The 18,509-nt window shown below is 41.0% G+C and overlaps 1 protein-coding gene across 1 annotated transcript in view; it reads left to right on the forward strand.

The window, feature by feature from the left end:
• Positions 1-6,383: 6,383 nt before the first annotated feature.
• The window catches only part of LOC117507194 (dnaJ homolog subfamily C member 11-like), a 90,212-nt gene continuing 78,086 nt past the window's right edge, over positions 6,384-18,509 (forward strand). Inside the window, exons 1-4 of the mRNA XM_034167005.1 lie at positions 6,384-6,509; positions 13,649-13,778; positions 13,850-13,923; positions 14,576-14,677. Of these exons, the coding sequence (XP_034022896.1) occupies positions 6,435-6,509; positions 13,649-13,778; positions 13,850-13,923; positions 14,576-14,677 (381 nt within the window). The 5' untranslated portion in view covers positions 6,384-6,434. The remainder of the gene's footprint in view (positions 6,510-13,648; positions 13,779-13,849; positions 13,924-14,575; positions 14,678-18,509) is intronic.

Genomic DNA, 18,509 nt, shown 5'->3' on the forward strand with positions numbered 1-18,509 from the left:
CTGTAAATAATTCATGAATGAATAACTGCCTGAATGGTGGCTGCAGAGCTGCAATGATTAGTCGATTAAGCAATCAAGAGAAAATTAACAACAGTGTTAAGTGATTCATAATTTAAGCCATTCAAAAATATGAACCATGCTCTGGCCCTGGTACGAGGGTGTTCTGCCTTTCTTTTTTTCAACTATTGTAAGAACATTTTTGCATTTTGGTTTGTTGCCATCTGAAGATGTCACCTTTTTGGAACCAGAAGCAGACACTATTTTCAGATATATGAGACAACACAATTACAAGATAGAAAATTAACAATAATAAACAGGTAAAGAAATCATGAAAATATTCATCAGTCGAAGCTTTACTTGAGTGTTGCTACATATCAATAGAACATATATGTGACACATTTCTATAATAGTCCCTCACCAGCACTAATGACCTGCAATCTAGCATTCACTGCCTTGCTCAATGATTCTTCAGCAAACACGCATCTTATCCAAGGATCGAACCGCCACTTATGTAACAGTCTGCTCTTCCACCTAATCTAATAAATTCACGCATGTTATCTGAAATTGACACACACAGACACTCACAGCAATAACAACCTCAATTAACCCTGAAGTAGGATACAAGTCTCAGTGGTAGCCTACAGGGATGTTCGCATGTCGATCCTCATTCCACACACAACTCAGCCTGATTCTCAACTTCCCTGCCTTGGCAACCACAGATCAGCACCACACCAACACTGGCACACATCTATAATTTTATTTCAGGTCAACTTTGCATTAATACTACCTACATCAGTAACACAGCAGACCTCTGTGGAAATTCTGACTATGCCCAGAGCTTATGCGTTGTATTTGTAAAAATAGTAATTATATTGTAAAGAAAAACCTATAATTAGCATATATATCATACAAGTCACTGTGATTTCCTCTGAAACAAATTTGAATTTTTATATATGTTTCAGAGAAAATCACTTGTGTGATGGGTACACATTGACTTGACTGTCAGCGCAGAACTCAAAAAGGGTTGAGGAACAAATCAGGTAGGCAAATAATAAATGGTGCAAGCACAATTCATGAGAAAAAAATATCAGGCTCTGGCTTGTATGGTTGTCATTGTTCAGATGTGACAAGTGACTGCAGGGACAGAGAAAATCCAAGTACTTACCCAGATATCTGCAAACCTTCTACCACCACACTCCAGATTTTACCCAAACTGCCAAATGTAAACACCGGCAGAGCAATAAACAAGGATTAATTAGAGCCAAGATGTTATTATTATTATTATTATTATTATTATTATTATTAGAAACGCCTCCTCAAGGCTGTAGTAGTCAGAAGGACAGACTACTTTCAGCACATACTCTTTTCATCCATGACATCTGGTGTGTTTGCTGGCACATTCTGAAATGCATCACCGCAAAAGTTACAGACGTTAACAGACAAATGTTGTCAGTGGAGCATTGATGGCTTTCTGTCCACAAATCAACAAAACCGTCATGCTCCGTGTGATGATTTATGCACACAGCAGCCGCTCACACACGCACACAGAAAGCATCTGAATCTCTCTTATCGCCTGGTGTCTTTGATTAAAAACGAGGGATGCTGGCGGGGAGACCAAAAAAAAAAAAAAAAAAACTACCCTGATGGTTACCGACCAAAACAACTCTCCTGGCTGCTGTCGGGTTAACCGCGCGCTCCACACCGCCGCCGCTTCAGCGTCCGTCTTTTCGGGACAGGGCAAGAAGAAAGAGAAAGCCCCGCCGCTTTATGTCCGTCTCCTCCTCCGCGCCTCCGTCCCTCCGTCGCCCGCTCTAGACCCCGAACAGCAGGACTCTGCCACCACAAATAAAAGCGGTTATTTCTTTCTTACCTTCCGGCTTGTTTTCGGCAGCCATTTCCCCTCCGCCGCGCGCCTCATCCCTCCTCCTCCTCCTCTTCCTCCTCCTCCTCGACTCGACCTAGCGGTGATGGTGGTGGGTTGGGGGGGAGGGAGGGGGGGAGTGGACGCGCGTGCACAGAGAGGACAGCTCAAGGAGGAGGGCGGGGCCCAAAAGAAGGGGTGGGGCACGAGCGTGCCGATTTCAGCGACACCATTGGTCCGACGGCAGGTGAGTGACAGCGGGAATCCGTGATGATGTCTCGTGGAATGCCCCCCTCCCCCCGCTCTCTCGCTCTTTCTCTCTCTTGCTCATTCCCCATTGGCACCACCTTCCCTCCTCCTCTTCCCCCCACCCAACCGAAGCTCGCGCGCACTCTCGCGCGTTCTCTCCCTCGCTCAGCGAAGCACGTCACTGAACGACGTCTGTATTCGAGGACACCTTGACAGCCTCCCACAGCATCATCATCATCATCATCATCATCACGCTCATCACCCCCCCCCCCTTTCCCGCACGCACACACATAAACACACGCGCGTATACGTATATATATATATATATATATATATATATATATATACATCCCACGCGCGCGCTAACTGGAGCGTGCGCCTGTTTCGTCACATGCAGACCCAGCGGACTGTTGAGATAATGCGATGCAAGGTCGCGTTTGCCCATAAATGATGAACTCTTCTTGCATTCAAATGAAAAGAAGCGGCTGAAAGAGACTTTTTAGCTGCTCGTGGGCAGGCGGGAGCTGTCATTCTATGTGGTGCTGAAGCTCGAGGTGCTGAAAGGACAGCTCCACGCGCGCCTGCTCCGCGCGCTCACAACCTGCATCCTTCAAACGGGAGCTGAAACGAAGCGATGATCGTATATCAAAGGCAGGGAACTAATAAGGCGGCTTTTTAAAAAAAAAAAAAAAAAAAAAAAAAAAAACCCGCATCTGTTTGTTGTCACCCGTTTGGGCTCCAGCATGTTGTTATATGGGAGGTCTCTGTGGGTCGAGCACAGCTGTAACTTTATAATGAACGCTTTGTAGGTCCAATTATACGATTTCTAAACGAATCCCGATCATATAATTCTGCTTGTGCAAGTCTGAAACCGTTTTATCAGTAAGTCAGTCCCACGCTGTCACTCTGTCTTTTGGGATAGATACGAGCTTTGCACCAAAGCCTGGTCTTTGATACGAGATAACAGAGGGGTTTCGGGTGACTGGTTTTCAGCTCGGTATACTTTGTGTAAAGCCCGTGAACGCAGCATGTGCAGGAGGACAAAACGGTTTCTGACAGAGCTCAAACATGATGGATGACACTGAATCTCCCCCCCCCCCCCCTCCTCTTACACACACACGCGCGCGCGCGCACACACACACACACACGAATAGTTACTCAATAATTATAAATAAATACGCTTAAATGTGTTTAGCCATTTTGCGTGCGCATGCTTGTTTATCTGTGCGCGAGTGGGAGCGGGCGTGGATATAATCATGTTTTTACAAACATTTGGATGATCATCGTACCAGGCAGCACACATACAAAGAAATACTTTATTTTTAACGAATTTAAAAAAAAAATCACAAATCATTTATTTTTCCAAAGGCATAGAAAATTATGTAATAACAATACAAACTTAGATGCCGCCGCTGATTTTTGTTTTCTGACATGCACACTCATGAAGAGAATCAAACACACAACACACAAGCCAGTAGTCATTTCAGACCAAACTATAAATCAGGTGGCAACATATAAATATCGGTCGGGTCCATAATCGACAATTTGCTAAACTGGAAATCACACATTGATAATTTGTGCAACAAACTGCAGCAAAGAATGTATTTTTTTGAGACGACTGAGGCTTTATGGTGTTAGCAATCAGATCATGCTAATCTTTTACAAAGCTATCTTAAAGAGCCTAATTATAGATATGGAATCACTGCCTGGTTTGGTAACCTTACAGTTCATCTCAAAAATAGGTTGTCTAACATGCCTAACATACCTTAGTATACTAGCATAGTTCCACCTTAGAATTGGAATATAATATATAAGATATACCTTACAGAATTTTCATGCACAAAACAGCAATGAAAATAATTGGTATGAAAAAATAAGAGTGCATTGAGAAGCTGTATAACCAGGCAGTTATGACGCAAGCAGCGAAAATCTGCTCAGACTCCACTCACACACTGTCCTCAGAATACGAACTTCTCCCTTTGGGAAGAAGATTTCGTATACCAAAGTGTAAAACAAATCGTCTCAAATTATCATTTGTTCCAGTCTCTATCAAACTGTTAAACAATACAAGTAACTAGTGCAATAGAACAACGTGCAACAAACATCAGCACTTTAGCACCTGGCACTTTTCTCAGCACTTTAAATAGTTGAATGTTTCTGTGTTGTTATTGTAATGTATTTCCTGATTTTAGTCTAGATTTTAATTCTTGTGTTTTATGTGATTTGTGTCCTTTTTTAATTGTTCTCTGCCCTGTGAAGCGATAATGTAGTGCAACGCCTAAGACAAATTTCCCCAATGGGATAATAAAGTTGACCTTGACCTTGACCTTGAAATAATCAAACTCACCATTTTTAAAATCGAAATCAAGACTTCCTAAATCACTCAAAGGGTTTTAATAACCCATACGCATGAGATGAGTTTACACGTAACAACATGGATTATTACTGAGTAGAACATTACTCACCAACAATTCAAACATAAAGTTCAGTTTTAATAACACTGTCCAACTGTCATAATTTTCCCACCCCAAATTAAATAAATTTAACTCAAAGGTTTTAACACTGAGCTCATTTCATTTGAATGATGTACTAATAAAAAAAAACCTACAGGCATTTTTTTTCTTCATCTTTGTCTCTTTTTTTAACATTGAAAGCTTGTTTCAGACTTTGGTGACATAAGTCAGAGGAGTCCTTATCTTCTTGTCCTGTGAGACATGCCCACAAAGTCTGTTTGAGTGAGAAAGACCTCATTGAAGCAACAGGCACAATAACAGCTTATGTATTAGAGACCCAAGGAATAGTTTATTTGCATCATCTCAGTGTCTTCAGGACATTTAAAAAACAAACTTTAATGCTTGTTTTACCTGATCATCTGCATTAACCTACTGAAATGGTCCATACGACCCATTTAAAAGCACAAGTCTGTATGAAATATGTTGTTTTGATATTTGTTTGCACACTAGAGGCACACCCTCTGCTACCTCTATTATTTAACAGAAATCCCTGGATGCGCTGACAGTTCATCTGAAAAATAGTATCATCTTGCCTTCTGCCTCTGTGGTGGTGATGATACTGAAAATAAAATATCAAAACAAGCAGGATCCTGTGTTCACAAAAGTGTATTAAAAAAATGATACGCGCAGCATACAGGAGTAGTTTATACCTCGCATCACTTTAAATACACTGTTGCATGTTAGGGTGGTTTAAAGAACATAACCTTGGCATTAAATATAATTAATAATGTGCTCCTTAATTAGAAATTAAAATTAGAATGGGATACTACAAAGTTGTAAGCATTTCAGTACAAGGTCATTAATCACAACTAAGGGTGACAGTCTTTATTCAGAATTGAATTGAACTGAAAGCCTTTATTGCCAATGAAATTAAGTTTGCAACTCCACTAGGTACTCTTAAAATAAATAAAAAGTTACATAATAAAATACACTTACAACAATTTTAAAACACAATTATAAAGTGCAGTATAAAGTGCAGTGCGACCAGGTAAACGTGCAAATAAACATATGCAAGATAGCGATGGGAAAGGAAGGGGGTTTCCCTAACCTATGATCATAACCTTAACTTGTAACCCTAAGACCTAATACCAGCCAACAACCCTACTCCTAACTCCCTAACTCTTACCATAACCCCTAAAAGTAAACCAAATGTCAAGCCCAAGTCATAACCCCTAACCCTAATACTAGCCCCAATAAAGGGTCCAAGATGGAAGGGATGTGCAGCAGGTTAGGGTGATAAAGGATGCAGATGATAAGGTCCTACAAGTGAGGAGGGTGCATTGAGAAGGTGGAGGTAATATTTTGAGGATCTGATGAATGAGTCAGAGAAGGCTAGATAATGTGAAGAGAATAAACAAAGTTCAAGAGATTAGTAAGGATGAACTGAAGACAGCTGTGATGAGGATTAAGAATGGAAAGGCAGTTCAGCCAGATGAAATTTCAGTGGAGGCATGGAAATGTTTGAGAAAGATGGAAGTGAAATTTCAGCTTTGCAGGTGGCTGGCCTGTCAGAGGAAGATGCAGAGGACAGGGTGAGATGGAAACGGATCTTCTGGTGTGGTGACCCTTCATGGGAGCAGTCGAAAGAAGAAGTACCATTTAAACAAACAATCAAAAAAGCCCACAGTCTTTCCATCTCTCTTCAGTACTTTATGTTTGGGAGTGCATTTTTAGCATTGAATTCTAAATCTCAAAGACGACCAGCAGAGGGCGCCAAGGGGTCCGTTTGCCATCCTCTGAGGAATCCAAGCGTCTGTCCAATGAACTTCAAGATCAATGGGTGAGTGGGCGGGACTTGACCAAATGCAGACATGGCGGCGTCCTTAGACGACGATTTTGAGTTGAATAACCAGGATTACTACTCGCTGCTAAACGTCAGGAGGGAGGTAGAGGCTTTATTTTGGATTTTACATGGAAACCGAACTGTTACTGAGCTGTGGCTGTCGGGCAGATTAGAGTAAAGTGCAGCGCAGCATCGTCCAGCTGAGTAACGGGTCGAAATGATGCTGGAGACGAGGAATCTGTTTTGTATTAAATCTACATCTGTTTCAGCCAATGTTTTATTTGAAATCTGTTTCATTCGCTTTTATATTTCTATTGGGAATCCTGATTGATTGATTAATTGATTCAGCGATTGGCGATTTTAAACATAACAACGTAGAATATCATTTATTAAAAAACAAAAAACAAAAACAAACCACTAATACTAGAAATACTAGAGCACAAACCTCCGCCAATATTAGTTTCCAATTTCACAAATTTTTACCTTGGAAAAAAAAAATTCAAGGTCAAAGTCCTGTTAGAAATGGCTTTTCATAAGCTGAAATATGACACAAAATTTAGATCAAAGGGGCTTTTCAATGTTAAAATCACATATCTGGTAAATTCACAATACGGATCAGATGTGGCTCAAACTATTCATTGAGAGTGCCAGTTTGCACCCCATTGTTACAAATGACATTGAGACACTTTTGATTGAGATATAATGTAAAATGTATACCAAATGGGCATTTCAATATTAAATTCAAATGTCCACAAAATCCACAATCCAGCTCAGATCTGAATCAGGCAATAGTGAGTGCCAATCTGCACCTCACTTTCAAATATGAGAGTGATTGGGGCACATTTGATTAGGATGTAATGTAAAATATAAATTTATTGTGTTTTCAATGTTAAATTTAAATAGCCACAATATCTGTAATCTGGATCAGATCTGGATCAAACTTTGTCAGTCCATAAAGGATACCATCCTACATAGCGGTGTCAAATATGAAAGACAGTTGATCTTTTTTTGACAGCGTTATGAATTTTTTAAAATTTGTTAAATGTTAAAGATAGGTATTTTTCTAATTTTCCAATATTTTTTCCTGACTTTGACCTTTAACTATGAGCTTGAAAATTGAATCAGTTCCTGCCTATCAGTATATGAATCTTCAGTAAAAACGTCATAATGATATATGGACATTTGTGGGCTCCAGGCTGTTCACAATCAAACAAACAGGGGTGAAAACATAACCTCCTCTATAACTTTGTTGGTGGAGGTAAAAATGCAGAGGATAACACAAGAAAGTCAAACGACTTATTTTACCTTGTGGTCCTCAAATAACTAACTAACTAAACAAAAACAAACATCAACAGAACATACAGGGCATATACGTATAAACTAAAAATACAAGAAAATACCTGTTGTCTACACCACTATGCTTGAATAAATAAAGGTGTTAACTGTCTTTGTAAAGGTTGATGTTGAAATATAAAAATCCCTGAGGTAAATCCCACAGGTAAACCGTTCCATAATTTGGCACCAGTAATTGCAAAAGTTTTTTTTTTTTTGCAGAAGTACCATCTATCAGATATGTATCAGATGTCTCATAAATAATTACAACATTTGGGTGATTCTATGGTAACGGAATTATGACAACGGGAAAATCTGGCCATATTTTAGCTCCCCATTAAAAATGTGCTCCGATTGTAATTCCGTTACCATAAAATCGCCCATTTCTGTTACATACAATTAAGGACCAGTGAACTTCATATATATTATATATATAGCAGCATGGTGGTTTAGTGGTTGCACTGTTGCCTCATAGCAAAAAGGAAGGTCATGGGATTGATTCCCACTTGTTGCCTGTCTGTGTGGAGTTTACATTTTCTCCCCGTGTTTGCGTGGGTTCCCTCTGGGTGCTCCGGCTTCCTCCCACATCCAAAGACATGCAGGTTAGGTGGATTGGAAACTTTAAATTGTCCATAGGTGTGCATGTGGGTGTAACTGTATTTGTTTGTCTATATGTGTCCTTGCAGCTGACTGGTGTCCTCTCTCTCTCTCTCTCTCTCTCTCTCTCTCTCTCTCTATATATATATATATGTGTGTGTGTGTGTGTGTGCGTGTGTGTTTCTGTTATTTCACCATGCATTTGTGTGCAGTATCTACTGGGGACAGACAGATATCCTTACATATATGACAGCTTCATTATTCCAAGATTTTCATAATTTCCCATCCGTTCTCCTTCCCTTAGCCACCAACCCTTCCTAACCATTCCCACTTATTGTAACAAGAAAAAAAAAGCAGAAGAAGAAGAGGGAGTGAGTAATAAAAAAGATTAAACAAAATAAAACACTAATGATCATAATAAAGTCAGATGAAATAAAATAAAAAAAGGAGGGGGGGGTCCCCCTGCTTTATTCAGCTTTTGATGTTTCTAGAAATCCATATTTAATGCTCCACAGCTCTCATTCTAAAAAGATGGTTCAAATCTTCATAAAGCTTTCCAGGGAGCCTTTGAGGGTGTATCTAATTTTATCAAGTTTGGGGAAATGCAGAGCCAGCGCTAGATATTTTGGTGCTCCAGGCAAGATTATGGTTTGCCCCCCCCCACCCCGCACACACCCTCCACGCGCACACACCACCCCAGACATTATTGGACAACAGCTGTATGACAGACCTTAAAGGTTTAATTGTTGATCAAACACACCAGCGCACACACACGCACTAAAATATCATAAAATAACAATAAAAAATAATTAAATGAAATAATATAAATAAAAGCATATTTCTTGTTCAGATTTTGTGTAAATATTTTAGAAAGTCCTCCTGACAGCCCCACAGTATGAATAATGAAAAGGTGCTAGGTTCAGACAGCCTGGTCTCACGGGAAGTCATGATTCAGCAGAACGAAATATACATTAATCTGTTGGTTCGTGATATTGTGACGAAAAGTGCCTCATTTTTGTCACGGCAGCACAAATTCATTGTCATTCATTCTGTGATGGCTGCACGAAATTAAAAGTGAAGCGGGGGGTCGGGGTGGTTATGGTTAGGGTGGAGGGAAGGAGTAAAATTAGGTTATGGTTATGGTTAAGGTTAGGGTTGGGGGTGGGAGTAGGGTTAGTAATAGTGAGTTAAAAAAGCTCCGTCACAAAAATTTGACTCATTTCGTCACGGGAGCACAGAAAAAAAAACGTGAGACTGGGCTGGTTCAGACAGTACAAAACAGTGCAATATAATCTAAAAACAGAATGTAAAAGTTCCACTGCTGGTTTAAGTCAACGTCAGTCCCGGTGAAATTTTTCAACATCATAAATGGAAATAGTGCTATGGTCAGTGAATACTTTGTACTTGTATTTGGTAACAATGGGTCTTGTAAACAACGAGCCTTATGGAAGCAGAATGTGCAAACAGTATAACATAAAACTACAATGTAGCACTAAAATCGGATCCAAATCTGGTCTACCTTAACTGACCCCCCCGGTCTGTCTTATAACAACAACATGAGGGTCCGTCATGGCACCGTGCAGCTCCACTATGAATAGTGACGTCACCTGAAATCACTATTCATAGTAGGATTTCTTCTCCATACGTAACTTTAATTTATACAGTCATTTTTTAAATAATTCACTACATACCTACGGTATTTAGTGTGCAGCTGGTCTGCTGTGTGTAAGTCTGATCCCGTCAGATCTCAGAAGCTAAGCAGAGCAGGATCTGGTTAGTACTTGGATGGGAGACTTCTTTGGAACACCAGTGGCTGTGTGTGTTTCTCCAGGTAACACTGGAGTTGCGTCAGGAAGGACATCCAGCATAAAACCAATTACCAGTGCGGCTCTGGCTGTGTCCGCTGTGGTGACCCCCAACAAAACCGGGAGCAGCCGAATGAACAACAACAACTTACGGTATTTAGTATATAAAGCTCCTGGGTTTTAGGCAAAATTACTTTATTCTTATACATTACGAATAGTAAGCGATTGATAATAATAATAAATTATTAAATAATCTTATTTTTTCAAAGTATTAGAATCTTATTATTATTATTATTATTATTATTATTATTATTATCATCCATCCATCTGTCTATTTTCAATACCCGCTTACTCCACTTAAGGGTCACGGGTGGCTGGAGCCTATCCCAGCAGTCATAGGGGGTGAGGTGGGGTACACCCTGGATAGGATGCCAGTCTATTGCAGGGCATTATTATTATTATTATTATTATTATTATTATCATATGAAAAAAATGTGTTTAAAATTGCTACAAAAGCTGCGCCTTGACGTTGAAAGGTCTAGATTGAATAGAAGAAAGAATTTTTTCAGCTATAGAGCTGTTGTCTTGGAATAGTTTGGCTTGGTATGTGGTTTCCTTGCCAAGTGTGAATACTTTTAAAAGAAATTGAGATTTGTATTATGGTGAAACCACCAGATTTTAACCCTCTGGGGTTCAGGGTATAATTGGCCGTTTTTGGTTTTACCTTCATAATTTACCTTCAAAAACTGTATACTTTGCCTTGTTTGGTTCATTGCTTTCAGCACAACCTCACCTGTACGACCTAGCAATTTTTCTTTCATTCTATACTGTATTAACACAGTGAACCTAACTTCACAGAAAAACATAAAATCTGAATAGAAAATTTTTTTTACTGTGAAAACCACAAACATGTTTAACAAACCATTTTTATAACTTAGAATGCAAATCTAAATTGGAAATTTCAAAAACATATGTACAAATGTAGCATACAACAAAATTATATACAGTTATTTATATTAAAATGCAGGAAATGCTTCAGGTATTTTTGTACATCTATTTACAAAAAAAAGATGCCACACAAATTATTTGTGCCACTGAAAAAATAATTCCTGTCCAAAACAAGACAGAGTGGACACAGGCCTCACCCACAGGAGTGTCACTCCTGTTGTTGTCCACCTGGAGGCAGTGTTGGTACTTTAGTCTGCCTTTGGTGGTGTTTTGACCAGAATGTCGTCAGCAACGAAACCACGTGGGTTTGTGATTTTTGATTAGTTTATTAGGTCATGCATTTTTCTACTAATGATAAAGGGGAAGCTGTGTTTTTTTCCTCCCTGCCTCTCCTGCAGCCAGTCTGAGTTGGCTCAGCAAGGAAGTGAGAGTCCCATTTGGTACATGTTTCTGCAAATACACGCAGCAAAAATGACAATATTCAGGAAAAACATTGCATAATTTATTATTGATGATTCAAGTTATACTCGACCTATCAACAGAATGGAATATAGTTTATACACGCTTTCAAGCGGAGACTCAGACTGTGTTGTATTGGATGCTGCATCCACTTAATTCCAGTCATGTGACTTTGACAGTCGACTCCAGTGGGTTAATATATTATTTTTTAAGTCATTGTTATGATGAACAGAACTTGTGACAAAGGGCAGCCCTGGCGGAGGCCAGCGTGCCCTGGAAACAGGTTTGACTTACTACCGGCAATGCGAACCAAGCTCCTGCTGCGGTCGTACAGGGACCGGATAGCCCTTAGCAAAGGACCCCGGACCCCGTACTCCCGGAGCACTCCCCACAGGGCGCCCCGGGGGACACGGTCGAACGCCTTCTCCAGATCCACAAAACACATGTGGACTGGTTGGGCGAACTCCCATGAACCCTCGAGTCCATCCGGTTCTGTTCATTATTTTTATGGACAATTTCTAGGCGCAGCCAGGGTGTAGAGGGGGTCTGATTTGGGAACCACAGAATCTCGTCTCTGCTGTTTGCGGACGATGTGGTTCTGTTGGCTTCGTCAAATCAGCACCTTCAGCGTGCACTGGGGCAGCTTGCAGCCGAGTGTGAAGCGTCCGGGATGAAAATCAGCACCTCCAAATCCGAGGCCATGGTTCTCGACCGGAAAAAGGTGCTTTGCCCTCTTCAGGTCGGTGGATTGTCCTTGCCTCAAGTGGAGGAGTTTAAGTATCTTGGGGTCTTGTTCACGAGTGAGGGACGGATGGAGCGTGAGATCGATAGACGGATCGGTGCAGCATCTGCAGTGATGCGGTCGCTGTATCGGACGGTCGTGGTGAAGAGAGGAGTCAGTTGAGGTGGCTCGGGCATTTTTTCCGGATGCCCCCTGGACGCCTCGCTGGAGAGGTGTTCCGGGCACGTCCCATTGGGAGGAGGCCCCGGGGAAGACCCAGGACACGCTGGAGGGACTACATCTCTCGGCTGGCTTGGGAACACCTTGGGGTTCCACTGGAGGAGCTGGGGGAGGTGTGTGTGGATCGGGAGGTCTGGGCGGCTTTGCTTGAGCTTCTGCCCCCACGACCCGACTCCGGATAAAGCGGAAGAAAATGGATGGATGGATGGATGGATGGATGTTATGATGAGTCAATATAAACAAATGTGTATACTTATTTTTACACAGTAAAATTAATTATAAATAATCAATGCAACTTTTGCACTCCAGAGCCCCACACAAAGCTGTTTTTCCACAGGCTGCGGTCACAATGTGCACAACGTGCACAACGTGCACAATGTGCACGTGCTGTCGGGAAAGTGCTGAAACTCCCAACAACACACACACACACACAAAAAAGATGTCACCACTTTATAGAAAAAAATTGGACTTGTCCGATTCGGGGAAGGTTATAAAGGATCTGTGCTGTCCAGTCACATTGTTTTACTTATCCCAGACAAACAGACAAGCGTAATTTATTATTTTTTTTTTTTTGAGGGATTACAGCAGCACTCCTCCAGCAGGTGGCGCCCTAGGCGCCCTTGGCAACCTTTGTGCCCTAGGCATAGGCCATATAGACATATGGCTATAACAAGAGCCGGCTTTGGGGAAATGCATAGTGTTTCCTGTCCATCTTGTAAAGTTCGGAGGTGCTTGTTACTTCCAGGAAAGAAGTATGTCATCTGGAAATTAAGGAGGTGATGGCTGTGCCCATGTGGCCCTGGAATCCCCTTCTTGCGTATTCCAGGGCTTAGTCCGAATAAGGCACACAGGGGATTGGAAGTAATATCCTTTTGTAACATCTTAGAGTAGGCATTAAAAGTGTTGGTGGTGTTTTGTTTTGTTTTTTGTTTGTTTAAATATGCAAAATGTCTACAACATAAAATAAAGACAGAGGGGTCTGTCAGTTTGTTTGTGAAGTCTTGTTGCTAATCGCAAGGTTCTGGTGGCAATTAGTGCCACTGTTGCTTGTAATTAAATGTGTTTTCCAAAAGTGTTTTCCACTGGGCCTATTAATGCATCTTGTCAGTACTGGGACCTTTGTCCTCTGTCTCATTACAGGCTTCACCTGAGGAGCTTAAGGCATCATATCGCAGGCTGTGCATGCTCTACCATCCTGACAAACATCGAGACCCAGAGCTGAAACATCAGGCTGAGCAGCTGTTCAACCAGGTGCACCAAGCCTACGAAGGTACGGATGCTCATAGGTGGATGTGAATGGGTTTAAAACATATAAATCGATAACTTTTTTCCTCTCCTCAGTGCTGAGTGATCCTCATTCCAGGGCCATCTATGACATCTTTGGGAAGAAAGGGTTTGAAGTCGAGGGCTGGGAGGTACGTGTTTTGTGTAACGTTCATTACTATTTTCTCCAAATGGTCGCCCATCTGGCCTCGTTGGGAGTCGATGAACTGCGCAACTCGGTGTATCCTGTACTGTCGGTACATCTGCACTTGTCGATGTCAGCCATTAGTGACGTTTCCATCAATTCAGTGTGTTCAATCAGCGATGGTGCATGTGGGAAAGAGGCCACACTCTGATTGGCTATTCAGCTTTTAGGGAGTCGATGCACGAGAAGACAGACTGAAGTGACAAAACTAAGCAAACAAGGACACACACCACATACTGTATATAAAGAGTTCGACACGGCCACTCACAAATGTGTCAAAAGCTGTCAGTGACAAGCAGAAGTATGGTAGAAATGGTTATCAAATGCTGCTTTGTATTCAGTTTATATCTCCACGGCTTACAGTTTCCCTTTCTAAATACAGTACACAGTATACAGTACACAGGCTGACGCCACCTATGGCATGGGGAGAGTGTGCGTATGTGCAGAACATACATGCCTAATGGCCATCTGCTGTCATCTTTCCAGTGTGTTTGAAAGTAAATTTTTCAGGTGATGTGAACTGGAAGGCCACAAACTCTGCATGTCAACCCGAGTCTCCCTGGTGCCTCAAGAGCTTTATGGTGATAATTGTTGTGCAGGTGGTGGAAAGGAAGCGAACTCCAGCAGAAATTCGAGAGGAATATGAAAGGCTGCAAAGGGAAAGAGAAGAGAGAAGACTGCAGCAAAGAACTAACCCCAAGGTTTGGTGAGATCCATACGTTCATTGGAAACTCTTCTTTCATTGTGGCGTCTGAGTAAAAATGACCGGCTGTCACCAACCAAATGGGCCCCTCTAAAAATTGGTCTGCCGTGACCTTCACTGCACATCCGTCTGAGAGTGACAACGTTTACATGCAGCCAATAACCCTTTCATAACCGGAATATTAGCAATAACCCGGTTGCGCACGCCCATGTAAACACCCGCAAAAACCCGAATATACTCATATTCCGGTTTTTAAAAACCCAATATGACCCCTGGGTTACTCCTTTTCTAACCCGAATATCAGGTCATATAAACGCGCATCGGATATCCCCAAAGAAACATTATTTTGTGTTCTGCGCATGTCCTATCCGCAAGGAATCTTGGTCTTTTGAGTACGGCAACTACTTGTATGCGGTGCGTGCAACCCACCGGACACCACAAGCAGAGGATGGGGAAATCCAGACGCGACAGCACAGCACCACACTATTGGAGCGAGGAGGAAACCGAGTACTTCATTAGTATCGTGAAAGACATGAATATAATGTCTTTTATTGACGGTAGAAAGTACCAAGATAGCGACATTTACAAGAAGGTGGCTGAAAAATTATGCGAAGCAGGATTTGCAAGAACGCCAGACCAAATTAAGCACCAGTGGAAGACGTGTCGCTGTTTAGATGGGGATATTCCAAATAATACCAATCACCATGTATACAGGAGTAACTCTGTCTGCTTAAGCATGTAAACGGGTCATTCCTAATGATTCAGAAACTGGAATATTGACCTTATCCCGAATATTAATGGCATGTAAACGTTGCCATTGACTCTGAGTCAGATTCTCTACACCCAACACAATCAAAGGGAATAATATGATTATTGACCATCAGATGACAAAGTAAAACCTCTTAAATCATTCTAAAGTCACTTGTAAGCATAAACGAGGTGAATCGCTGCTGACACTCCAAAATGACGTAGGCGCACCAGCACGTCAGACTCTGATCGCTCCCAATTTCAATTCAATTTATTTCATTTATATAGCGCCAAATCACAACAGAGCTTCCTCAAGGTAGCTTTGTTGTCCCCCGTCCCCCATCTTTTATTATGAAATAATGCTGAATTTATGTGGAAATGATTGTTGTACGAAAGCTTCAGATATCTCTCGCTGACATAGATGATGACTGGAGTGTAGTTTTAAACAGAAACGAGGTGATAATTGGTGAATTCAGTACTTTGACATTTCCCCTGATGCCCCTGGCAGCCCCCTGTACTTCCCAGAATGCACTGCGGTGCCAGCAGAGTTCCAGTGTCTCACAGCACATGTAAACAGTGACTAATGAGGATGTGGATGGCGTTGATCCAGCGAATTCACAGGCGATTATGATGATGACACATTCTCCCAAGTTGAGAGGGTTATCTAGAGGAGGTGTAGCACCTGTGATGGACTTCTGCTGTGCCCTGATGTTGTCTTGTCCATACTTCATGACATTTGTAATAATTGATCAACATATTGATTTACTTACAGAAACCTGGTTACAGCAGGATGAATATGTTAGTTTAAATGAGTCAACACCCCCGAGTCACACTAACTGCCAGAACGCTCGTAGCACGGGCCGAGGGGGAGGATTAGCAGCAATCTTCCATTCCAGCTTATTAATTAATCCAAAACCCAGACAGAGCTTTAATTCATTTGAAAGCTTGACTCTTAGTCTTGTCCATCCAAATTGGAAGTCCCAAAAACCAGTTTTATTTGTTATTATCTATCGTCCACCTGGTCGTTACTGTGAGTTTCTCTGTGAATTTTCAGACCTTTTGTCTGACTTAGTGCTTAGCTCAGATAAGATAATTTGTAGTGGGCGATTTTAACATCCACACAGATGCTGAGAATGACCGCCTCAACACTGCATTTAATCTATTATTAGACTCAATTGGCTTTGCTCAAAATGTAAATGAGTCCACCCACCACTTTAATCATATCTTAGATCTTGTTCTGACTTATGGTATGAAATTGAAGACTTAACAGTATTCCCTGAAAACTCCCTTCTGTCTGATCATTTCTTAATAACATTTACATTTACTCTGATGGACTACCCAGCAGTGGGGAATAAGTTTCATTACACTAGAAGTCTTTCAGAAAGTGCTGTAACTAGGTTTAAGGATATGATTCCTTCTTTATGTTCTCTAATGCCATATACCAACACAGTGCAGAGTAGCTACCTAAACTCTGTGAGTGAGATAGAGTATCTCGTCAATAGTTTTACATCCTCATTGAAGACAACTTTGGATGCTGTAGCTCCTCTGAAAAAAGAGAGCCTTAAATCAGAAGTGCCTGACTCCGTGGTATAACTCACAAACTCGCAGCTTAAAGCAGATAACCCGTAAGTTGGAGAGGAAATGGCGTCTCACTAATTTAGAAGATCTTCACTTAGCCTGGAAAAAGAGGTCTGTTGCTCTATAAAAAAGTCCTCCGTAAAGCTAGGACATCTTACTACTCATCACTAATTGAAGAAAATAAGAACAACCCCAGGTTTCTTTTCAGCACTGTAGCCAGGCTGACAAAGAGTCAGAGCTCTATTGAGCCAAGTATTCCTTTAACTTTAACTAGTAATGACTTCATGACTTTCTTTGCTAATAAAATTTTAACTATTAGAGAAAAAATTACTCATAACCATCCCAAAGACATATCGTTATCTTTGGCTGCTTTCAGTGATGCCGGTATTTGGTTAGACTCTTTCTCTCCGATTGTTCTGTCTGAGTTATTTTCATTAGTTACTTCCTCCAAACCATCAACATGTCTATTAGACCCATTCCTACCAGGCTGCTCAAGGAAGCCCTACCATTAATTAATGCTTCGATCTTAAATATGATCAATCTATCTTTATTAGTTGGCTATGTACCACAGGCTTTTAAGGTGGCAGTAATTAAACCATTACTTAAAAAGCCATCACTTGACCCAGCTATCTTAGCTAATTATAGGCCAATCTCCAACCTTCCTTTTCTCTCAAAAATTCTTGAAAGGGTAGTTGTAAAACAGCTAACTGATCATCTGCAGAGGAATGGTCTATTTGAAGAGTTTCAGTCAGGTTTTAGAATTCATCATTGTACAGAAACAGCATTAGTGAAGGTTACAAATGATCTTCTTATGGCCTCAGACAGTGGACTCATCTCTGTGATTGTTCTGTTAGACCTCAGTGCTGCTTTTGATACTGTTGACCATAAAATTTTATTACAGAGATTAGAGCATGCCATAGGTATTAAAGGCACTGCGCTGCGGTGGTTTGAATCATATTTATCTAATAGATTACAATTTGTTCATGTAAATGGGGAATCTTCTTCACAGACTAAGGTTAATTATGGAGTTCCACAAGGTTATGTGCTAGGACCAATTTTATTCACTTTATACATGTTTCCCTTAGGCAGTATTATTAGACAGCATTGCTTAAATTTTCATCTATCTATGAAGCCAGAGGACACACACCAATTAGCTAAACTGCAGGATTGTCTTACAAACATAAAGACATGGATGACCTCTAATTTCCTGCTTTTAAACTCAGATAAAACTGAAGTTATTGTACTTGGCCCCAGAAATCTTAGAAACATGGTGTCTAACTAGATCCTTACTCTGGATGGCATTACCCTGACCTCTAGTAATACTGTGAGAAATCTTGGAGTCATTTTTGATCAGGATATGTCATTCAATGCGCATATTAAAGAAATATGTAGGACTGCTTTTTTGCATTTGCGCAATATCTCTATAATTAGAAAGGTCTTGTCTCAGAGTGATGCTGAAAAACTAATTCATGCATTTATTTCCTCTAGGCTGGACTATTGTAATT

Source organism: Thalassophryne amazonica, chromosome 3, assembly GCF_902500255.1.
Source record: "Thalassophryne amazonica chromosome 3, fThaAma1.1, whole genome shotgun sequence".
In the NCBI taxonomy this organism is placed as follows: domain Eukaryota; kingdom Metazoa; phylum Chordata; class Actinopteri; order Batrachoidiformes; family Batrachoididae; genus Thalassophryne; species Thalassophryne amazonica.